Here is a 25151-nt window from a genome sequence, read left to right as displayed (position 1 = left end):
CTGCTGAAATTGGAGCCAGACATGCGCAGAAGGACTGTCTGATGGAGCCAGAGGAGGAGCCGCGAAAATAAGCAGAGTCGAGCTTCCAATCAAACGCTTTATGTAAAATCAACTACGCCCCCCGAACTTCTCAGCATGCGTTTGCTGTCATATCAACACAAATGGATGTAATAACGTTAACAAATATGAGGGTTTTATATATTCAATCGCGCCAGCTCCAGGCCGCAGCGCACAACTTACTCGCGGCGTCGCGGGCTGATTCCGGCTCGCATGCGGCAGCGCCTGCTCGCTCGGCCGCCGCATCTGGCTCGATTGACTCGGGCTGGAATCGGGCAGTGAGTCCAGGCATCCGGAGTAGGTCCAGCAGAGGTAACATTAGTCAGTCTGAGCTCTAAGAGATAAGTCTCCGGCAGGCGAGAATCTAGCCGGAACTGTGTTTTGCTATCTGGGTGGCTAGGCGTGTATCAGCAAACTAATAAAGCCCGAAAAAAGCCCTGAACTTAGCGAATAAACAGTGTTCCACCAGGATCATGTATGTCAGAAACTATAGTTTACTGCTGAACTCATTTTGTCATGGTAAAATAACACAGAAATCGAATAATAACATTTCAGTCTACTTCAGTCTCCTGCCGAAGCGCAGACGCCGCGCTTTGAGAAACTGTCAATCACAGCTGTCAATCACGATGACACGCCCAGCATTAAATTACTGCTAAAAACAAACTGTTTACAAAAATGAAGATCTGCACCTATTTCAGCACAATAACCAGTGCCTTAATCAACCTGAACTATCTTTCGGGACATTTTATTGCAAGTGTAATAGTTTTTTTTATTTGGGCTCAAGTCTCCTTCATTAACACGGAGGAGGCGGGCTTTATGACTTGTACTGCAGCCAGCCCCCAGGGGGCGATCTAACGGCCGAAACCTTCACTCAAACGTAGGCTTGCGGCACACTTGGTGTTTACATTGTGGTCACGTGCTTTTGTCGTGTGCTTGCGGCACACTTGGTGTTTACATTGTGGTCACGTGCTTTTGTCGTGTGCTGTTGTGTTATGTGAGCGCATGGCTTGTATTGTCTCTCTGTGTCATGCGCTCTCCCGTCTATTGTCTAGTCCCACCCTCCTTGTCAACCCATTATTAGTTAATTGTGTTCACCTGTGTGTCAATTTACTTTTTGCTTTATAATCCCCCTCATGTTTTCAGTCCTTTGTCAGTTCGTCGTCGATATTCCCTCTGTGTTCCTGTTCCAGTCATGTCTTGCCAGCCCAGCCAAGTTTGTCTGTTTTTGATTCATGTTTTCCCCCTCGGGGTAGTTTATTTTGCCTTTTTGTTTTATTTGTACTTCTATTATTAATAAAACCCAATTATTGTTTGCACTTGAGTCCTCGCTCCTTTTCCATTCACCGAACCCTGACAGTACGAACTGACCTAAACAGAGGACTCAGCAGAAAATGGGTATCTTCCTTTTCCCATCTCCCACTTCTCGTCCCTCTGCATGCCAGCAGAAGGAGCGTTTAGGCAGACTCCTTTCACTCCATCAAGGGGTATCTACAGTGAAGGAGTTTGCATACCAGTTCATCTACGCAGCAGAGGGGCTTGAATCTACAAACACTGCACTGAAGGAGGCGTTCAACGCTGGACTCAACAGCCCCCTTCAGGCCTGGGAGATGGGAATGCTGGGGATATTGACATTCTGGCAGTTTGTGAGCTATGTCTACCACAGCCAGGGAAATGGTGGCCTGCCTCCACTTGGTCCACCGCCCCTCCCACTTACAGACTGCCAAATCCCCAGTCCTCCGATGACCCACCAACGGAGACGGAGAAGGAAGAACGGGTCAGCCTCACCTGTCGCCCACCCAGAGGTGACTGAACCTGCTGCAGCCCTTTCAGTTACCATCCTGGCTGCAGCATCACTTACTGAGGCACCCGCAACAGACACTGCACCAGTCCTGCAGGCAGTGGAGTATACTGTAGTGTCTGAAGAGGTGGCCAGCTTCCCGCCACCCAGACCAAGGAAGCGTCGGAGGAGAAAGGGCTCCTCCACCACAACGGCTCCAGCCCCAGAGCGCCCTCCAGTGTCGGCTCCAGCCCCTGAGCGCCCTCCAGTGTCGGCTCCAGCCCCTGAGCGCCCTCCAGTGTCGGCTCCAGCCCCTGAGCGCCCTCCAGTGTCGGCTCCAGCCCCTGAGCGCCCTCCAGTGTCGGCTCCAGCCCCTGAGCGCCCTCCAGTGTCGGCTCCAGCCCCTGAGCGCCCTCCAGTGTCGGCTCCAGCCCCTGAGCGCCCTCCAGTGTCGGCTCCAGCCCCTGAGCGCCCTCCAGTGTCGGCTCCAGCCCGGCTCCTTGCCCTGCCGGCCCCAGCCCGGCTCCTTGCCCTGCCGGCCCCAGCCCGGCTCCTTGCCCTGCCGGCCCCAGCCCGGCTCCTTGCCCTGCCGGCCCCAGCCCGGCTCCTTGCCCTGCCGGCGCCACCCAGACGTCTTGCCCAGCCGGCCCCAGCCCGGCCCCTTGCCCTGCCGGAACCACCCAGACGTCTAGCCCTGCCGGCCCCAGCCCGGCTCCTTGCCCTGCCGGCCCCAGCCCGGCTCCTTGCCCTGCCGGCCCCAGCCCGGCTCCTTGCCCTGCCGGCCCCAGCCCGGCTCCTTGCCCTGCCGGCGCCACCCAGACGTCTTGCCCAGCCGGCCCCAGCCCGGCCCCTTGCCCTGCCGGAACCACCCAGACGTCTAGCCCTGCCGGCCCCAGCCCGGCTCCTTGCCCTGCCGGCCCCAGCCCGGCTCCTTGCCCTGCCGGCCCCAGCCCGGCTCCTTGCCCTGCCGGCCCCAGCCCGGCTCCTTGCCCTGCCGGCCCCAGCCCGGCTCCTTGCCCTGCCGGCGCCACCCAGACGTCTTGCCCAGCCGGCCCCAGCCCGGCCCCTTGCCCTGCCGGAACCACCCAGACGTCTAGCCCTGCCGGCCCCAGCCCGGCTCCTTGCCCTGCCGGCCCCAGCCCGGCTCCTTGCCCTGCCGGCCCCAGCCCGGCTCCTTGCCCTGCCGGCCCCAGCCCGGCTCCTTGCCCTGCCGGCCCCAGCCCGGCTCCTTGCCCTGCCGGCCCCAGCCCGGCTCCTTGCCCTGCCGGCCCCAGCCCGGCTCCTTGCCCTGCCGGCGCCACCCAGACGTCTTGCCTAGCCGGCCCCAGCCCGGCCCCTTGCCCTGCCGGAACCACCCAGACGTCTAGCCCTGCCGGCCCCAGCCCGGCTCCTTGCCCTGCCGGCCCCAGCCCGGCCCCTTGCCCTGCCGGCACCACCCCGGCCCCTTGCCCTGCCGGCCCCAGCCCGGCCCCTTGCCCTGCCGGCGCCACCCAGACGTCTTGCCCAGCCGGCCCCAGCCCGGCCCCTTGCCCTGCCGGAACCACCCAGACGTCTAGCCCTGCCGGCACCAGCCCAGCTCCCTGCCCTGCCGGCTCCCCTCTGGTCTCCAGCCCTGCCGGCTCCCCTCTGGTCTCCAGCCCTGCCGGCTCCCCTCTGGTCTCCAGCCCTGCCGGCTCCCCTCTGGTCTCCAGCCCTGCCGGCTCCCCTCTGGTCTCCAGCCCTGCCGGCTCCCCTCTGGTCTCCAGCCCTGCCGGCTTCAGCCCAGCCGGCTACCCACAGGCCTCCAGCCCAGCCGGCTCCCCACCGACCTCCTGCCTTGTCTCCCCTGATAGACCCTCCCTGGGTCGTCCCTCCTGCTCCTCCCTGGTGTTCCTCCCCTCCACCCTGGACTGACCCTCCGGCTCCACCCTGGCTCCCTGCTGGGGCCCCCGACCCACTGAATCCACCCTGGACTGTCCCTCCTGATCCTCCCTGGTCTTGCCCTCCCATCCCTCCCTTGTTTGTCTTGTTGAGTCCGGCTTGGCTTCCCTCCCTCCCCCCCTTCATGTCGTCTTGCCTGTTCACCTCCCTGTCTTGTGTCTGTTGATGTTGTCTTGTAGTGTTTCTTGTCTGTCTTGTACCTTGTTGGATGTTCCCTTTAGGGACGCCAGGTGGCGTCCCTTTTGGGGGGGGCTAGTGTCAGGGTTCTGCCACTTTGGTCTTGTAAATTCTTGTTTTGGTGGCAGAGCTCTGACACTACTCAATGTCTGGTCCTGTTTCTGTCTCTGTGTGCGCGTGCGCCGTCGTGGGTGTACGCGGAGTGTGCGCGCTGCCACATGATGTGGCCGCGCGCGCTCTGCGTCCCTCAGACGCGCGCGCTCTTGTACTAGTGTTTGTGTTTGTTCTGTCAGCAGCGCGCTGCTTTATTCTCGGCGCCTCCGTCTAGTTGGTTTCAGTTTTGGTTGGCGCTGAGATGAAGCATGCGCGTTGCTTATGTGTGAGCGCACGGTACGGTGTTTATCTATCGTGTGCTCGTGTCTTGCGTCTTTTGTCAAAGCACGCGGCTCGGTGTTTACATTGTGGTCACGTGCTTTTGTCGTGTGCTTCAGTGTTGTGTTATGTGAGCGCATGGCTTGTATTGTCTCTGTGTCATGCGCTCTCCCGTCTATTGTCTAGTCCCACCCTCCTTGTCAACCCATTATTAGTTAATTGTGTTCACCTGTGTGTCAATTTACTTTTTGCTTTATAATCCCCCTCATGTTTTCAGTCCTTTGTCAGTTCGTCGTCGATATTCCCTCTGTGTTCCTGTTCCAGTCATGTCTTGCCAGCCCAGCCAAGTTTGTCTGTTTTTGATTCATGTTTTCCCCCTCGGGGTAGTTTATTTTGCCTTTTTGTTTTATTTGTACTTCTATTATTAATAAAACCCAATTATTGTTTGCACTTGAGTCCTCGCTCCTTTTTCATTCACCGAACCCTGACAAAAACAATAAAAATATATGATATAATCTGAAAATATGTCTTATCTTAGACAATTTTAATTCTCAAGTTGTTGTTTTTTTCTTGATTAAAAGAAATCCTCATTACTTATTAAATAATCAACATTTAGATGAAAGATCTCATATTTGCAATCTGCATATTTTAGGGTGGTGTAAGTGACAGCGTGACCATCACTGCCTATATAACCGCATCACTACTTGAGCTGAACATACCAGTTACGGTCAGTAAGCTCTACTGTCTGTTTCAAACACTGAAACTGTTTGTTTTTTTTAACATATTTACATAAAGGCTCAAACATATTTGTCAGCTGCACCATTTCTGTCATAGGATCCGGCTGTCAGTAAAGGCCTTTCACACTTAAAGCAGTATGCTGGTGATATTCGTAACCTTTACACCTCTGCACTGCTAAGCTATACTTTCAGTTTGGCAAAAGACAAAGAGGTTCGGGACAGCCTTTTGAACAAGCTTAAGAACATTGCGATTTCAGAAGGTATGATCTCTGTAATAAGCACTGATCAGCATATCAGATTTATAATGGATCCTTCTTTTGTGTCCTAAAGGTCCTCTTGTCCACTGGTCTCAGTCTGCATCTGCTGATGACTCTGATTCTCTGGATGTGGAGATCAGCTCATATGTGCTGCTAGCTGTTCTCACTGCAGATTCACTCACTACAGCTGATCTGGGCTTTGCTAACAGGATTGTCAGCTGGCTTGTGAAGCAGCAGAATGCCTATGGAGGATTCTCCTCCACGCAGGTTCCTCAAATCAGACACATTATTGCTGAATGGCTAAAATTGTCACATGACTGAACTCATTTCTTTCCCAGGACACAGTGGTGGCTCTTCAGGCTCTGTCTTTGTACGCCACCAAAGTGTTCAGCTCTGACGGCTCCAGCACAGTGACTGTACAGTCAGCAGGAGACTCTCACCACTTTGATGTCAATCAGGACAACAAGTTACTGTACCAGGAGAAGCAGCTGGCCAATGTGCCGGGCAAATACAGCATTGAAGTCAAGGGCTCAGCCTGTGTGTCTGTGCAGGTCTGTGAAGTGCAGCAAAATTTAAAACACGGGTGACTGCTTTACAAGATGTTCTAATGTTCTGTGACTCTCTCCTAGATGTCTCTTTTCTACAATATCCCTACTCCAAAGAAATCTAATAAATTAGAATTCTCTGTTAAGACTGAGGGAACTTGCCAGAACACAGATTGGCAAATTCTGGACGTCATATTAAACATAGTGTAAGGACATATTTGTATTTTTGTGTGTCCATAAAATCATTTTAACCAACTCAAAACACTAATGATAACTTTAAATGCTTGAAAGTGCTTCGGCTTTACAGCATTTGTTACTTTTAAGAAGACAGAAAATACTGTTGGTACTTGCCGTAATAATGTGATTAAACGGCAGGCTAAAAGTGACAGTGATGAGTGTTGCTGTATAAGACTGAGGGGCTTTACAGTATTTGGCAAAAACAATCACCTAGATGTACATCATCCCTCTTATTACATGGCTACTTGCTTCGAAAGAAAACAATCTGCCCCCAAAATCTGATCTCAGCTGTTTTCATTCACTAATTATCACTGTTATGACAACGAAAAGATGGAAACAGATGCCTTGTCATTTTTTTAAATGTCCTTCTCCCATTCACTTTGATCCAAAATTCCTATAAATTTTTCTGTTTTTAGTTGAGAATAGTGTGATATAAACCTTCATTTTCTTTTTTTTTTCAGATATAAGGGAATACAATATATAGAGACCTCCAACATGATCATTGTAGATATGAAACTCTTGTCTGGTTTCAGCGCAGAACCGATTTTTATGGATGAGGTAAAGCAGTTTTGCTTTTTGAATATTTTAGCATGTGCTTAAAAAACCTTTGGTTTTGTTTATTTCTAAGGTAAAGAAAGCAGTAAGTCGTGTTGAATCCAGTGATGAGCATATCATCGTATATCTAAACGAGGTGGGAGTGTTATTGTATGGATAATAATGACAATTTACTCGCAGTCTGTTAAAATACTGTTGCACTGATTTAATTAATTTAATCAGAACACATGTTTTAAATTGTTTACAGATTCGGAATAACATAAACTACCGGCTTCCGTTTCGTATTAAAAGGATCTTCTCTGTTAAAAACCTCAAGCCAGCAGTTATAAAAGTCTACGACTACTACCAGACCAGTATGACTGAATAACACAGCATTTACTTGTTTAGACAAAGTTTTGGCATCTCCTCTGAAGCATTTTTATTTTGCAGGTGAGCGAGCTGAAGCAGAATACACAAATCACTGTGCCTGATGAGTGATGCTGCAGAAAACAAAACAGATGTCAACACACACATCACTAATTCTATGCTGTTTGTACAAAAAATATTAAGATGTAAGCTTATCATTCTGACTTCTAGCCAATACATGTAAGAAAAGTTAGAGTTATTAAAAATAAAAAATAAAAACTTGGCAGTGCTAAAATGTGTTAGCAAACAAACATTAACTCAATGCTGGTACATTAGCAGTGTGCTACAATAGAACGTAACTGTGCTAAAATGTCACGCTTTCCAAAACATCTGTCAATACAAATATAAGTATCATTCATGTGTAATGAGTTCATTAGCTTGGATTACTTAATAGCTTAGCTTAGATTACTTATTAAGCACATAATAAAGCCTTATTCTGCATGACCTTATTTTACATTTCTTAATCCTGTCACATACAAATCACCACAATCACTATTACTGAATGTTTCTCTGAAGTTAATTGATGCTTGAAACATAGTTAATAGTGAGTTTTATATTTGATATACATAATTCTTGCATTATAATGTACCAATAGTCATTCATATTTGCAGTTCATTCCGCTGTGGTGACCCCTAATAACTGGGGTACAGAGCAGAAGGATTTTGGCAACAAAGCATGTTTTTTAGGTCAAAGGTTTTATTCTTCTGTTTTATTATTATTATTATTTAGTTTTGTTACAAAAATAAAATTATTTGGAATATTTTAAGTTTAGTTTTGATTAACAATGATTCATATGCAACAACTTTCTTCAGAGATGTCATAAAAATCCAACTGGAGACATTTCCAACCACTAGAGGGAAGCACTAAAGAGTCTAAAACATTCACTAATACTGTGTATGGTGTGGTCAAACAGGCTTTTATAGCACACAGCCCCAGTGTTGGCAAACAGGGCACCTCGATCTATGGCAAGCCATTTGAACATATGTAATCTATAAAATGCACTACTAGTATCTATTTTCATGCAACTAGTACTTTAATATTGGATACTATCACATACATATTAATTAGGATATCTTATTTTAGGTGCTTGTGCTTAATAATTAAATAATTTGATACTAGTTTTAGTAGATACTATATATACTATATATACAATACCTCTTATTCAGATGCAGGTAACTTAAATAGCGAATTGTACTTAGTCATTAGATTCCAGTTCATATTCATTAGTAGTATTTTATTTTTAAGAATTAACATAATTTTTATTTTGTTTTGAGTAGGAAATCATTTTTCCCCATTGACATATGGAAATCATTGACATTTAAGCTATTCAGTTATACTAAAAATATGCATTTCAGGTGTGATTGCTACTTTTTTACATTGACTTGTATCTTTTTCAATATTACTAGTAAGCATTCATTAACTCATTCATTCATTTTCAGCTTAGTCCCTTTATTAATCTGGGGTTGCCACAGCGGAATGAACCGATAACTTATCCAACATATGTTTTACACAGTGTATGCCCTTCCAGCTGCAACCCATCTTTGGGAAACATCCAAACACACTCACACACTACGGACAATTTAGCTTACCTAATTCACCTATACCGCTTGTCTTTGGACTGTGGGGGAAACCGGAGCACCCGGAGGAAACCCACGCGAATGCAGAGAGAACATGCAAACTCCACACAAAAACGCCATCTGACCCAGCCAAGGCTCGAACCAGAGACCTTCTTGCTGTAAGGTGATAGCACTACCTACTGCGCTACTGCATTGCCCTGCATTCATTAACTATTGCTAGTAATTATTATGTACTGGAACATGCTTATTATACACCAGTGGACCTATACTGATTTAATGGATACTAGTATTTATTAATATTAATGCATATTTTTTTTCATTTGAAATCAATTTAGTAACAATTCTCATCCCATCAGTCAGATCTGCCTTTTTACTCCTGTTATAATATTAATTTAAAAGAATCTCACTAACAGAATCACTAAATGCTGTATTATATACAGTATGTGTGTGTGTGTGTGTGTGTGTGTGTGTGTGTGTGTGTGTGTGTGTGTATATATATATATAGTACTAGTATCTAATAAATATTTAATTCTAATTATTGAATAAATAGTACCTTTAAATATTAGCATCCAATAATCAATAACTAGTATCTAAAGATGTCTACTTTCTAAAAAATTTATATCTAGTATTATTCAGTTAATTAGTATTTTTACCAGCTACAGCTTGAATGCAAATTGTGAAATGTGCAATCAATTGAAAAGAAAACTGTCACTAATCAAATAAGTCCTGGCATCTACATTTATTAGTATAAGAATAAGTAATAACATATATTAAACTAGTACGAAGGGTTCCTTACAGGTGTCTAATAAGAACTAAACGAGAATAAGTCTTTTTTTAAATGTTATTGTAACTAAAGTATAAACACATAGCTAATGAATTTTGTATAATAATTCTTGTTTTATGTTTTATGACAATTACACTGAAACGCCTGTTGTTCTCTGCTTCGCCGGCGAGGGCGCAAAAGTATTCGTGTACAGCGGTCCAATCACGAGCACCCAGCTGGAGTGACGTCACTTCCGTGACAATAGGGTCAGCGTGACAGATTTATCAACAATAACAAGAGCGACACGGAGCAGCGGAGACAGTGCGAGACTTGAAGAGAAATTATGTGGTTAAATTGACGGCCAGGAGTTGGTGTGAATAACGCCTTCGCGAGTCTCACGGAAGATCTGCTCGTTAATGTAAGGCATCATCATGGAGGGATGTTTTCGGTCAGGCTAGACAAATATAAGCTGAAATGAAACCATTCAAAGGCGCTGACCTAAATGAATGCGGTCTTTTAACGGGTACTCGTTTGTTTTGGTGACTGCTGCTGTTGTCATCTTGGATGTGTGTGTCCTCATGCAGCAGCAGATTCACATGACTCTGATATAACGTTAGTCTAGTGTTCATTATAAATGACCTGTGAGCTCATAAAAAATCTCAGATGAAGGTCGCAACATCTAAATAAATAAAAATTAAAGGTCGCAACACGTTTGTCACGTTATCGTCGCGGTGTTGTCACGTGATGGTTTGAAAACGTTAGTTTGAAAATGTATTGATGTAGGACAGACTAATTTCTGTAATGTGGACATTGTTGACGTATTTAAAATGAATATATTGAGATAAATATTGAGGTTTTATATATTGTACTGATAATGTCATATATTACCATTGCAGGGTTGAAGTATATCATCAGAAACTCAAATAACCATGGTTTGCTTCCTGCTGGAGATAAAACACTTCAATAGTTTGTGCATTAAGTTTTTTTTTAAAGAAAACTAGTAAACTTAGCATGAAGAAGTAGAATATTTTGTTTTCATTAAAAAAACGCTGTTAATTTTTGAAAGTATGTATCACATTGTCAAGAGAATACATTAGTAAATGTTGAACTTGGATTAATAAAAGCTATACAAGTATTAAATCCAAAATCAAATAAAAAGTGCTCAGGAGTAGTTTAATTAATGTGTTGGTGCTCTTTGGGTAAGGGATTTATGAGAATAAACATAAATAAACATAAATAAAAATATTTAAATATTTTTCCACATTTTTCGAGTGCTTTGGACTGACCTTTGCTGGCTATACAAGTATTGTTCATTATTAGTTCATGTTAGTAACTACCATTATAATTACCGTAATAAATTAGTTATAATGTGTAATGTAGTTATAATGATGTAATATACATTAACTACCATTAATTAATGAAACCTTATTGTAAAGTGTGACCAATGATCCATAAAAAAACAATATGATTATATGTGATTCAAAAAAACAAATTATCCACAACTAACACTTTCCAAATAATATTTTAGACCCTTTTACATTGTATGATTGTCCTTGCAAAGGTATAATCAAGTTCGGCGGTCGGTTTTATTTGAAATTTGAACATCCCTGTTCTACATCTAGTACTATTTATACATGATTTTCTTTGTCTGTTTTAAACATTCAACCTGCTGTAAAATGGGATTAAAATACTTGTAAACACCACGGCTCTTCTTGTAAGTTGACACTTAGAACGCAGGATTTGAATAAATCTGCTTCAGGCTACTTATTGTCTTGCCAGCCATTTTGTTTAACAAGTCACCTAAGGTCCTTTTTTATGGTAACATTTACAGCTGTCTAAAGAATGTTTACATGCTCTTTGTCACATATGTCCTTAGGAGCCTGCAAACAGCTCTGAGTACAGCAAGGTTTTCATATGCACATTGAGTGTGTTGACTTAAACAGAAACTGGCTTTTTTGTTGTTTAGGTAGGTTAGTGTATTTACAGCTTAGGTTGAATCAGTCGTGTGTCCTTCTTGCTGACCCAGTGTCTTCTTTCTGCAGACTGTTGTTATCTCTGAAAAGTGTTGTGAAGACAAAGAGCAGGTCCCGTCTCTCTACTGGTGTGCAGCCACATTTTTCCATCGAACCTTGACACTCAATGGACCAATAATTTCATGCAGTAAAAGTAAAGTTTATTGTTTTATGACACAAGCTTTGAATGTGGACCTGTGAAGACAAATCGCAGAGCAGGTAAGAACCCTTCAAATGCGTTTTTCTATATTTCCATATTTTTATATTTATAGGGGTTAATTGAAGAAAAAATGTATTTAAAATATAAGTGTATTCTTTTATTTTAATTTTTAAGTCATGCTTAATAAACTTGTGGTTTGGTATTAGCAAGGAGCATGACTTATTTAGCCAGCAGATGGTTAAATCTAGGCCAGCTCTGTTTAAAAATGGACCTTGTGGCCCAGAGGGTTGTGAAAAATACATTTACAAAAAAAGTGCAAAAACTGGTGCAGATCTTGACTAAAAAGTTAGCTGTTTGTGATATGTTTGAATTCACAGAGATGTGCCAGCCAGAGATATATTGGGTGCCTATAACCCATTTGTGCTGCCAGATCTTACTAAAACACAACTAGAATAAAGCCATAATTAGCCAAAATAAATTCAAATATTGTTGCTACCCACATCTGGCCACGTTACTAATGTCATAGATTTATGAGCCTAGCCTAAATAACAAGCTCAAAGATGCTTAAAATAAGTGCACATGGCAACACTTCAGCAGCTTTATTAGGCACAGAACACTATTAAAAACCTGAAAATATTCAAGTAAAACTAATTAACAATATTACTAATAATTTTTACTAATATTTAAAGAAAGAGGAGTTTTCACTTCTGAAAATTGTCACTTTAACAATCATGTATGCTGTATACCAAAAACATCTGGTCTGTCATATTTAGAAAAGTAATCATTTGATGACATGTAATAATGTATTCTTTATTATAATATAATATAATATAATATACAGTAATATAATATAATATAATATAATATAATATAATATAATATAATATAATATAATATAATATAATATAATATAATATAATATAATAGGGTTGGAGGACAACGCAATGGCGCAGTGGGTAATGCTGTCGCCTCACAGCTAGAAAGTCGCTGGTTTGAGCCTCTGCTGGGTCAGTTGGCATTTCTGTGTGGAGTTTGCATATTCTCCCTGCATTCGCGTGAGTTTACTCCAGGTGCTCTGGTTTTCCTCACAAGTTCAAAGACATGCGGTACAGGTGAATTGAGTTAGCTAAAATTGTCCATATGTATGTGTGTGAATGAGAGTGTACGGGTGTTTCCCAGTGACGGGTTGCAGCTAGAAGGGCATTCGCTGCGTAAAACATATGCTGGATAAATTAGCGGTTTATTCCACTGTGGCGATTAATAAAGGGACCAAGCCAAAAAGAAAATGAATGAATGAAATCATGGTTGGCACAGTGGGTAGCGCTGGGTTTCCTCTGGGTGCTCCTATTTCCCCCACAAGTCCAAAGACATGCACTGTAGGTGAATTGGGAAAGCTAAATTGCCCGTAGTTTATGAGTGTGAATGAGAGTATATGGGTGTTTCCCAGTGTTGGGTTGCAGCTGGAAGGGCATCTGCTGCGTAGAACATATGCTGGATAAGTTAGTTGGTTGATTCTGTTGTGAATAATATAAATATAAAAATATTTAATATAATGATAATTTAAGGTTATATCTAATAATAACAGTGCCGCTACAAAGTACTAAACAAATGTCATTATAACTATTGTCAGAAAAACAATTAGAATCATTTTAAAATATATAGCAGAATGATCACTATGTATTTTGATGAGTACAAATCAGAAATAATAAGCATGTGACTTAATATTTAAATGTCATTTATGCTGTCCTGAATGATGCCAATTATTTATTTAATGAATTATTATTGATTGTTTTAATATTTTTTCACTCATGTTTTAACATTTGCCATTTAAAACATTTAAACAGATATTTTAAATGTGTTTAATACCCTTTCTGTGTATATAAAATTACTACATTTACTTTCAGTCATTTTTTATCATATGATGGTTCCTAGTGATGTGGTGTAAATGGAAAATAGAAGAGGACCAAGAACAGATCCCTTTTTTGTATAGTTTTATTTTTGTATAGTTATGAAAACAAAACTAATTTTTATTACTATTTCATGCTGGAATTTTTTTTTAATTAACTAAAACTTTTTTGTAAACTACAGTTGAAGTAGAATTATTTGTCCTCCTGAATTATTAGCCCACCTGTATAGTTATCCCTGATTTCTGTTTAACAGAAAGAAGTTTTTTTTACAGAAACGCATATTAATAACATCTTTTAACATATTTTTAAAGATTCTAGTAAAGTGCAATTTAAAGGCCTTACTAGGTTAATTAAGTAACTGGGCTAGTTAGGGTATTTAGGCAAATTATTGTATAACAATGGTTTGTTCTGTAGACTTTCAAAAAACAAAATATTGCTTAACAGGCTATTAATATTGACCTTAAAACCATTAAAAAAATGTTAAGTTGCTTTTATTTTAGCTGAAATTAAACAAATAAGACTTTCTCTAGAAGAAAAAATATTATCGGAAATACTGTGAAAAATTCATTGCTCTGTTTAACATTATTTGGGAAATATTTTTTTTTAAAAATCACAGGAGGAAGAATAATTTTGACTTTATGTTTGTATGGACAGCTGCATAAAGTGCATGTTGTGGGACAGCGCAATGGACTCTTCGGAGATAGAAGGCCGCACTTTTATGCAGGCGATCAGTGAGAAGTACAGTCCAGAGAACTTTCCTTGCCGTCGGGGTCCAGGCATGGGGGTTGTGGTTGTGCCATCTGGACCACAGGGATCACCGATGAAAGGTGAGGCTTGGGTTTATTATAAACAAGCGATACTGTCAGGCTCCTAGCGATGCTAGTGTTTGTTCTGGCATCTGTACCCTGTTGCCGTGTTATGGCTCATTGCTCGTATGGTCATTGTGTCTTCAGACCGCCTGAACCTGCCCAGCGTGCTGGTCTTGAACGGCTGTGGAATTAGTCATGCAGGAGACCAGGGGGAAATCGCTGCCTTCTGTGCTCACGTAGTAGAACTTGATCTGTCCCACAACAAGCTTCAAGACTGGCACGAGGTGAGAAGATAAGTTTATCAGAGAATATCACTGTCTGTTGGCAGATTTCTTTAACCCATTTTATAGGGATGCAGGTTAAGTGAGCATTTTGACATTCTCATTCTTAACGTATCATTAAGCAGAATTCTGTTATAAATGAGCGATGAAAGGGGCAGAGGTTGTCAAGCTCCAAACAATACAGAAAAAAGCCCCATAAAATAGTGCATATGAATTATGTGCTGCATAGCTTTATATGAGACTAGAATGACTTTTTATTATTACATTAAAATAGAATAATTAACAGAGATTTATATATAAAGCTATTTTTTTATAAACAAAACAATCTGATAAAAATTTAAATGTTGTGACAAGTACTAATTTGTTTGACAAGGTACACAGTTTTGTTAATGAAAATATTAAATACAATATTTTAAATATAGATATTTAAAATACATAAATTAGTAAATAACTAATTTAGAGTATAAATAAAAGGGCAACGCAGTGGCGCAGTAGGTAGTGCTGTCGCCTCATCGCAAAAAGGTCGCTGGCTCAGTTAGCGTTTCTGTGTTTGTATGTTCTCCCTGCATTTGCATGGGTTTCCTCCGGGTGCTCCGGTTTCCCCCACAGTCCAGAGACATGCGGTACAGGTGAATTGGGTAGACTAAATTGTCCGTAGTGTGTGTGTGTGTGTGTGTGTGTGTGTGTGTGTGTGTGTGTGTGTGTGTGTGTGTGTGGATGTTTCCCATAAATGGGTTGCGGCTGGAAGGGCATCTGCTGCGTAAAAACTTGCTGGAAAGGCTGGCAGTTCATTCCGCTGTGGCGAATAAAGGGACTACTCCGACAAGAAAATAAACGAATGAATGAATATAACGATAGTTTCCCTCCAAATGGAAATTACCTTTTAAAACCTTTGAGTTTTTATTGTCATTATTGAGTTTCTTGTGGGCAACAAGGGGGCGCAGTAGGTAGTACGTTCGCCTCACAGCAGGCAGGTTGCTAATTCGAGCCTCGGCTGGGTCAGTTTTTGTGTGGAGTTTGCATGTTTTTCTCGTGTTCATGTGGGTTTTCTCCGGGTGCTCCGGTTTTCCTCACAAGTCCAAAGACATGTGGTACAGGTGAATTGGGTATGCTAAAATTGACCGTAGTGTATAAGTGTGTGTGTTTCCCAGCGGTGGGTTGCAGCTGAAAGGGCATCCGCTGCGTAAAACATGTGCTGGATAAGTTGGCAGTTCATTCCACTGTGGCAACCCCAGATTAATAAAGTGACTAAGCCGAAAAGAAAATGAATGAGTGGGCCTCTGCAACCTGCATTTTTCAAAAATATCCTCTTTTGAGACTAATCTTATTTTCGGTTGAACTAATAGAACATTATAGGTTAACTTTATAACTTGATCACCAGACTTTTCCAGAATTTTCCAAAACAATAGTACTATATTTTATTGTGCTATTGATGTTATTTTATAAATAAATGTTGTGTTGTTAGCACTGATAACTGCTGCTAAGGTTTGTGAGCAGTGCGATCTCCATCTCTCTGGGAAATGGATGAATGTTTGTGAGTTTCAGTGTGGCACATTATTTTGAAATGTTGATTATACAGTAATTACAAAGAATATAGGAAGAATGGTTTGTTTTGATATTGCCATTACAGTGGTAAAGAGGTTTTACCAGGTTTGATCCTATTTCATAGCTAATATGGTGTTTAGCTGCAAAATACTTGTGTATGAAATTGTTTGTTTTTCTTAAATTGAATGACTGGTAGACTGAATGCTGGCGTGTGTTTTATTATATATAATGATGATAATAATATGAAACAGTATAATTATCAATACTCTTTCTATCTGTACCAGATCAGCAAGATTGTTTCCAATGTCCCAAACCTGGAGTTCTTAAACCTTAGCTCTAATCAGCTGAGTGATGCAGTCTTGGATCCGGACTGTGCTAAGGCCTTTTCTAGCATCCGCAGATTCGTTCTTAACAATACCCAAGTGTCCTGGGACACAGTACATACTTTCACGCAAGAGATGCCTGAGTGAGTATCTTCTGCAATTTTTGCATTTTTCATAAATACAAAATGAACATGAAAACGGTATGTAGTTTTAGATTTATGTTTTATACAAAGTACTAAAAGTTTATATATACAAAAGTACAAAAGTACAAAAGTACAAAGTTTATATATACAAAGTACTAAAATGGCTGTTTACGTAAAATCCTAGGACAAAAATGTCACAGTTGACAGCCCTCAAAAAAGTTGCATTGATGTATAAATCACATTGGTGTACATTTTATTATTTAATTAATACAAATAATTAAATATAAATCTGGTAATCCTATATAATATCAAATGTTTAAAATTCTAAACATGTCCTTCACTTGGCAATAAATCTGTTCAATTTAATATTACTCAGAACAGAAAAGAGACTGAAAAAATGTAAGTATAAAAGAAGCTGAAATTTACGGTGAGATTTGTTATAAACCACATTCATCAGAAATATCAGTCTAAATGATTTAAAGTGAAAGTGAAACTAGCAGCATGTGTGAAATGCACTGTAGTTGCAGCTCATTTCAGATGATTTAAATGTGTTATATCCAGGCTAGAGGAGCTGTTTCTGTGCCTTAATGAGTACACCACTGTGACCCTGGCCGCCATGCCCTGCCCCACACTGCGTCTGCTCCACATCACAGATAACAACCTCCACGAGTGGAACGAAGTACGGAAAATTGGCTCCATGTTCCCAGCACTGGACACTCTGGTCATGGCCAACAACAACCTGAACAGCATTCAGGAGTCAGGAGAAATCCTTCACCGCCTGTTCCCTAATCTTCGAAGCATCAATCTGCATAACTCGGGTACCATTGTGTTGTTGATAGAGAGTGTAGAAGAGTCTAAAGTCGTAAGAATACATGGATCTTTATTTGTATGCTAAGCTATGTTTTTTTATGTTTTGTTTTGTATATTTTGTTTAACAGTAACAATGTATGAGCGTCTCAAACATTCTTGTTTTTGCACTAAATAGTTTATCCGCAAAGTGTCAACACTGAACAAGGCCTTTGTTTCAGAGTTGGAAAAGAACAACATCATACATCTGAAGATGGCATAAACAGTAGATGTACTTTAAAGGGCTGTGTATTTACTGTGCATGTATGTAAAAAAAAAAACACCTGTACTTTTAGCTTAAATTATTATTATGTGTCAGTTTTAATTTAGCGTTTTTTGCTATTTGAGTACAATATAAGTACATATCCTTATACTTTTGGTTACTTTATTTTGAGTCACTGAGTTAATAAACTACCTGGACTTAATTGTATGGGTAGGAGGAAGGTTAAGTTTAGCATTTGTTGCATGTAGTAGTTGTAGTTGCATGGAGAATGTTTTAAATGATAGTGTTACCTTTTTTCTGATCATTTTATGTGAATCAGGACTTAATCGATGGGAGGATATTGAGAAGCTAACCTTTCTGCCTAAGCTGGAAGAGGTGAGGTTGCAAGGCATTCCTCTACTGCAGACTTACACAAGCACGGAGCGGCGCAGTCTGATGATAGCCCAGTAAGTCTGATGTATCTGACAGAGGAAATTCACACAAAAGTGGAAATTCTGTCATCCCTTTGGCCCTGCTTCAAACTTGTGGTTACATGCATTTTCAGCGATCTGAACATCTGAGATGCAGCACTATTGCATGCTGTATCTCCTTAATGCTGTAATTAGTGCAAAAGGTGGCCCAACAAAGTACCGAGGACATAATACAGTACATCAACACACTTTTCAGAAGGCCAACATATATTTAAGATTATTTTTTTATTGGTCACATAAAATATTTTAATTTTGTGAAATACTGGATTTAGGATTTTTCATCTTCTAAAATCTGTTTTTTTTTCATCTTTTAAAATATTTGACTTTGTGTATAGTGAACTAATATAACACACAAGTTTCAATTTTTGAAATAAATGATTGAAATAAATGGGATTTCCCTCGATATTCAATTTGTCTGGCACATACCTGTACTCTCTTGTTTTTAAAGATTCGTTTTAAAGTGAATATGAATTTAAGTCATTTAAAGATTATTTTTGCTACCTTATTGGCAAGTTAATTTGCTTTTTTAAAGTTAAACTCACATCATTTTGGCATATTATTTCTAGAAAAGGCTTCTTGATGTCACACCTATAGATTCGTCATACAGGTTCTGAATGACATGATTATAGAGTAAATAAAGACAGAGTTTTCATTTTGGGCTGAACTATCATTTTAACCACATTAGAAACTGATCGTAAAGTCTTTGAAATGTTGATGATCTCATTGTCCACAGGCTGCCGTCAGTGACCAGTCTGAATGGAAGTGTGGTGACGGATGGTGAGAGAGAGGATGCTGAGAGATTCTTTATCCGCTATCACTTGGATCATTCTGAAGAAGAACTGCCTCACAGGTACATTTAGTGTAGACCACCTACATTGTCGGCTAAATAAAAAAAAAAAAATCTTTAAATGAAGTCCAAGATCTTCTCACAGGAAAGCAATGTGTGGCCAGAATAATTAGTTTTAATGTGCTAGTTTTTTATTATATAGTTGTTAAAATCAGACAGTGCAGTTTTATTTTAACTCCTGGCCGATGTACATCTTATGACAGACTTTACAAATGTACCGTGAGATCCACATAACACATTTTCTTGTGGTCAGTCCAGATATCTTAACATATTCGGCATAAACGTGATCAGGAAATTGGGATGAGGATTTTGTTTTATATCTAAACTAGACTTAAATTTATTCTATTGCTACAAGTTCCTTTTCAACAGCGGATCTAATTTATGTTTTACACCTATATTTGTCATTTCATTATGTAAAATTAAACTTTAAAAAAAATTAAATTAATACAAACTAAGAATTACATTAAAATTAAAAAACTAATTAAAGCGAATACATAAAATATATCTTAATTCAGTTACACTGACCTGAAGGGAAAAATGAATCTAGAAGATGACAATTTATGCTTATACCCAATATAGTACTGTTTATGGCAGTGCTGAGATTGCAACACAAACATTTTTGTCACCACAAAGCACCGTGAATTCTCTTCTGAGTCACTTTGAAATGCAGCGTGCAGAACTTAACTTGAAGATCCCAAAGGGTTAGTTCACTCAAAAATGAAAACTACTGTTACTAATTGCTCTCCATTATGTAATTCCAAACCCCTGAGACCTTTGTTTATCTGTGGTATACAAATTAACATATTTTTTATTTGTTAATGATATGAGCTTCTTCATTGTTTCTAGACAGCAACAGTCCAGACGTGATGGAGATGAACAAACTCTGTCCTGGAGGGCCAGTGTCCAGCATAGTTTTGCTCCAACCCTAATCAAACACACCTGCCAGTAGCTTTCTAGTGATGACACCGATTAGCATGTTCAGGTGTGTTTGATTAGGGTTGAAGCAAAACTCTGCAGGAACACCAACCCTCGAGGATCAAGTTTGCCCATCCCTGATCCATACTCATTCAAGGTCCAGAAAAATCCTTTTAAACAGACTTGTTTTTAGTGGTTCAGTTGGAATATTATCAAGCTACAAGAATACTTTTGTGCACAAAAAAAAACAAAAATTACCTCATTCAGCAGATTCTTCTACCTAGTTTCAATATAGAGCACACATTCTCGAGAGTGCTGTGCTCTTTATTCATGTCTGGCATCTGACCTCAAATGTGCCTGTGCTTTGTTTCAAACAGAGAAAGTCCCACTTGCGCGACCATGGTATACGTCACTGCACTGTGCTCATGAATGTGCGCCTTATACTGACACTAAGGAGAAGAAGTTGTTGAACAAAGTCATTATTTTTGTTTTATACAGTGCTCAGATATATTTATTAAAATATTATTTTAGTCACCAAACATATGATAATAACACCAAACATAACTTAAAAGATAATATAAAAAAAGGTAATTCAAGCAAAATATTGCTAAAGAAATTACAACCTACAAAATTTTAAGTACATTTTTTTATATGTCTTTAATATTTTCTATAAAATAAACATTTGGCTGTACTAGTTAGCTTGGTTGTACTAGATAAGCTCAAGATTTGGCTTTATTACTGACTAATGTAATGTTTATCTACAAATATAATGTTGTGTAGTTACTATTAAAAATATAAATTTAAAAGATTGATTTGTTAGGGGTGTACTTTATGCTGAGCACTGAATATGCACAAACATTTTCTCATAGTTTTAATAAAGGACACATGGTCTGTTTTAAGGATGTTTTTGGTACCTTTCTGAACTATTAATGAGTCAGGGACCTTGCTTTATAGGGAGGATGTGGGATCTAAAATATCATCATTTTGCTATTATGAGGTATTAGTGATGGAATTTTTTCATTTTTTGTGTGAACTGCCCCTTTAAAAGTTATTGGTAGTATTTTGACACTCTATTTGTTTAAATGGCTGAATGAGGTTAAAGTTCTTGTATTTTCTTTGGAGATATCACTGTTTGGTGACCAAATATGGGAAACTGGCTCCTCTGGCTGAGATCGACCTGAGACCACGTTTCCATGCCAAAGTAGAGGTGCGCTTTGAGGACAAAGTCGAGCAGGTGAGCATCCGTTTGGACCAGACCGTGGCCGAGCTCAAGAAGCAGCTGAAGACTGTAGTACAGCTTCCTACCAACAACATGCGTCTTTACTACATAGACAAGGGCACTGCCTATGGCCCCGATGAGCTCAAATACAGTGCACGGGCCTTGCACTCCTACAGCATTCAAGATGGGGATGAGATCCTGGTAGTTCCAAAAGCAAAATAACCTACTTTTTTCCTCCACCACCAGAAACACAGAAAGCTACATTTAAATTACCAAACCCACTTTGAACTAGTGCTGCCTATGCTCCACAGAGTGAATGGGACTATCTTTCAGGGAAAAAAAAAACATTTAAGGACTTGCTGGAGCTTATGTCACGTATCACATGTGTTGCCAGTAGTAAAGGTTTAATTTTTGACTTCACAAGCACCCCGGTATTTTCAAAGGCCTGTTTCTTCAAGAGTAAAGCACAGTGGAAAGATGTGCGTTTTACCATTCTTAAGACAATCACCCATAGCTGACAGAAAATGTTGCACTGCACTGATGTCTTAAAGAAGAAATTGTGGAAACCCATTGCCTGCTGATGTGTGTCATATGCTGTCAGCCATTTATTACATGCAAAAGACTCTCAGGCCTTATATTCTGTATGGGCAGTGCTAGCTTCACATGAAGAAAGATTCACAAAGGTTTTTAAATATCCAGTTCATTTAAGACGCTTTTAAAAAAAAAAATTATTCTGTTGGTTCCAGATGGAAGTGATTTTCTTTGGTTTCTTTGCAATTTGTGTGTGTTTTCTGTTGCTTTAGAAGTGGTCGCTCAAATATATATATATATATTAGGGAGTTTGTTGATGTGTGGATGTTTGTTTTATTTAATTGACAAAGACCCTGTTTCCGCCTGGTATTAACGAAAGAATTGAGATGCATCTCCTGTGACTGCTTATCTATGGACTTCATCAAGTCCTATGTTTTTGTTTCATCATTCTCTTCATGGAAGATGAACTAACCTTGTTATCTGGCTTATGAGCGAGTCATTTCATGATTTCAGCTGTAATCTGTGTGTTTTGGTACAACGCAGAGAAGTATAAGTACCTTGCTTTCTCAAAATCATTAGCAAAATACTGGTCAACTTGTTGCTGTTTGAATGCTTTTGATTACAAAACATAATATCCTTTCACACCAACTTACCATATTGTCAACTACTAGTTGATCTAATTGACATACGCATATATTTAGGTTTGTTCACAATTGGCAGACTTGATTCAATAAAAACTTTGTGAGATTCCAGATTACTTCTCTAAAAAAGTTGTAATACTTTTACATACAAACCTTGAGGCGACACAATGACTCAGGGGTTAGCACTGTTGCCTCAAAGCAAGAAAGTCGCTCGTTTGAGTCCTGACTGGCTCAGTTAGCATTTCTGTGTGGAAGTTGCATGTTTGCATGGGTGCTTAACTAAATTGGCCGTATGAGTGTGCATGAGTGTGTATGAATGTTTCCCAGTACTGGGTTGCAGCTGGAAAGGCATCTGCTGTTTAAAACATATGCTGGATAAGTTGGCGGTTCATTCCGCAGTGGCAGCCTCTAATCAATAAAAGGACTAAGCTGAAGGAAAATGAATGAATTAATACAAACTTTGGAGTGCATCTGCCTGCAAATAACACTGAGGCAGTTAAACTAAAATACTCAACGGCTCGGACCAGACATCTAAACGAGTCAAAAACAGGATATGATGTCACAAAAAGCCGCAATATATTCAATAATACAGTTTTTTTTTTCTTCATCAAAGTTAGCAATTAGTAAATAGCAGTGTAATAATTTTGGCCCTTGCAGATCAGCTGGCCTCAGGGTGCTGTAGTGACTTTTTAACACATTATATAAGCTCTGAGCTGGTAAAATGTAATCGTATTTATGTTTGATTTCAATAGCAACATTTTGAATGTTAAAACAACATAACTTTTTCTGTTTGTGTGTCTGTGTGTGTGAGTGTGTGGTTAGGACCAAATGACCCAAGAGACCCTAAATACCAGGTGAAAATGGGACAAAAAGATCACATTATTATTATTATTATTATTATTATTATTATTATTATTATTATTATTATTAGTGTTTTTTTTGTAGATTTACCAATTGATTTCATCTTGTTAAAAACAAAACGAATCAGTAGCAAACTAGTATCCAGCTAGTATAAAATAAACAGGAGTTTTGGCTCTAGTATTTAAAGCCATAGTTTACTCAAAAATGAAGATTCCCTGATCATTCACTCATGTCATTCCAAACCTGTGGAACTTCTTTCCATTTATAGATCTAGCAACTATTGAGAAATATATGAAGTTTTCCTTTTTGTTAGTACAATGGATGTCAGTAGTAACCAAAATTGTTTGACTGCCAACATTCTTCAAAATATCTTCTTTTGTGTCGTGCAGATAAACAACTATACCGGTTTGGAGTGATGTGATGGTGAGTTAATCTATCAGAGTTTTGATTTCTATGTGATCTATCACGTTTTGGATACTGGAGCTGAAACATTTGTTGAAATGTGCAATTTAAGACTGTTTCTTTGCGGTGCAGAAAGTTTATTTTACAAAGATAAAACCAGCAAATTGTTCACTCATACTGTCAAATCACTGCATGCACAATCTCATTTGCATTAAAAACAGTTTGCTGCATTTTATTTCATAAATATGATATTAGCATGACTTAAAGGGTGGACTGAACAGAAAAGCACCGAAATCCTTTCTACATTACTGTCGCAAATGCTTAGGTTAGTAGAAATTAGATTTCATATAATATACTGATATATAGATACATGTGTATGAAAAGATGTGCAAGATTTCTGAAAGCTATACATTTCTCAGACATTAACATACTATTACATATACTGGTCAGATAGATGTGACCATACTGCTTAGGTTCAGACTTATTTATTTTTCCTTTTGTATTTTCACAATTGCAAAAAATGGAAATGAGTAGATAGTCAGAGATATAATATAGTGGCTTATATGCGTACAACTTAAACTGAAATGGATAATAAACTGTTAGAATCAGCTTTCATAGTTGTAGTTATTAAAAAATATGGTGATTATAAATGAAGGTTCTGCCATCCTCTATGCCTTTAACACTCTTTATGCCTTTACCTGCGACCCCTAATCAAACATTAAAGTAGAATGAAGCGCTGTTTTTTTCCTCCTCCACAGGATTTCCTTTTAGAGTATCAATATTTGATGTTTTGTGCCCACATAGGACATGCTACTGATATTAGTGTTTCACTTTTGGATAATTATTTTATGTTTTTTCTTCTATATGTATGCATTATTAATATTCAGATTTTATGAGCTTGAAGATAACGCCACTTAAACTGTGACTGATGGGTAAGATGTGAGAAAACTGATCAATTTGCCACTGAATACCATGTTTACCAGGTGAAATAGACTGAAATTGTTTTATTTCTATTTAAGACACTTTTAATATGTGTGTTTACACTATACTTTATATATTTTTTATTTCCTTATTGTACGTTTTATATGTATTTTGTTGTCTTTGCTGGGAGATTTGGTTTCGACTAAAGTTTAAAATTGAACGTGTCTCACTTTACATTATCTGTTGCAGCTATAATCTATGGTTTAAGTTCATTTGTAAAGGGTGCGTAAAAAAGCTGTTAAGCGCGAAGATGGATGAGAAGTCCAGAGAGTCATTAATCTAATGGATGCATTAGGCCTGTTAGTGTAATGAACACTTTACAGACTTAAAGTTGAGTTGCTCACGGTCACACCACACCATTAGCGTGTTACAATTTGAAAATCAGATCTGACTGTTTTATACCATTGATTTGCCAGCGTATATCTGTGCACTGATGTATCTGTGCTTGAGAGCTGAATGGAGTGGCTCAAAGGATAAGGGAGAATAAACTTTTAATGACTGTCTTCACTGTGTTATTTTGATATTTATATATTACTACAGACTTTGTTCGGTTTTTAAATTGTATATATATTTTATTTTTTATTTATTCTTTTTAAGTTCTTTTAGATGTTAGCATTTCAAGTCTGCTTTATTTTTTGCAAAGCTTTAGTATTATT

At 39.6% G+C, this 25151-nt stretch overlaps 2 protein-coding genes across 5 annotated transcripts in view; both read left to right on the top strand.

Moving 5' to 3' along the window:
• Positions 1–7488, top strand: part of a2m2b (alpha-2-macroglobulin 2, member b) — a 32405-nt gene extending 24917 nt beyond the window's left edge. The window contains exons 27-35 of one of the 3 annotated variants that reach the window (XM_692385.11): positions 4956–5030; positions 5138–5300; positions 5371–5564; positions 5636–5848; positions 5927–6048; positions 6541–6637; positions 6708–6770; positions 6882–6987; positions 7064–7488. In XM_692385.11, coding sequence (XP_697477.6) covers positions 4956–5030; positions 5138–5300; positions 5371–5564; positions 5636–5848; positions 5927–6048; positions 6541–6637; positions 6708–6770; positions 6882–6987; positions 7064–7104 — 1074 coding nt within the window. In that variant the 3' untranslated portion in view covers positions 7105–7488. Of the gene's footprint in view, positions 1–4955; positions 5031–5137; positions 5301–5370; positions 5565–5635; positions 5881–5926; positions 6049–6540; positions 6638–6707; positions 6771–6881; positions 6988–7063 lie in introns of all 3 variants that reach the window. The other 2 variants (XR_012390818.1, XM_009291710.5) reach the window with 2 other exon arrangements.
• A 2127-nt stretch (positions 7489–9615) lies between these two features.
• tbcela (tubulin folding cofactor E-like a) lies at positions 9616–24998 on the top strand. Of its 2 annotated transcripts, NM_001431124.1 has the most exons (9): positions 9616–9797; positions 11422–11610; positions 14113–14285; positions 14412–14551; positions 16378–16559; positions 17121–17377; positions 17948–18074; positions 18832–18948; positions 20983–23192. In NM_001431124.1, exons 3-9 carry the CDS (start codon positions 14144–14146, stop codon positions 21299–21301), a joined length of 1284 nt encoding a protein of 427 aa, NP_001418053.1. In that variant the 5' UTR covers positions 9616–9797; positions 11422–11610; positions 14113–14143; the 3' UTR covers positions 21302–23192. The 2 variants fall into 2 exon arrangements, with proteins under 2 accessions (NP_001418053.1, XP_073778941.1); XM_073922840.1 differs by lacking the exon at positions 9616–9797 and having other exon boundaries at positions 11418–11610; positions 16936–17377; positions 20983–24998.
• Positions 24999–25151: the final 153 nt, after the last annotated feature.

The sequence above is a fragment of the Danio rerio genome, chromosome 15 (assembly GCF_049306965.1).
Source record: "Danio rerio strain Tuebingen ecotype United States chromosome 15, GRCz12tu, whole genome shotgun sequence".
NCBI lineage: Eukaryota > Metazoa > Chordata > Actinopteri > Cypriniformes > Danionidae > Danio > Danio rerio.
Note: the sequence above shows the minus strand (reverse complement) of the source record. Positions and strands in the feature narration are given on the sequence as shown.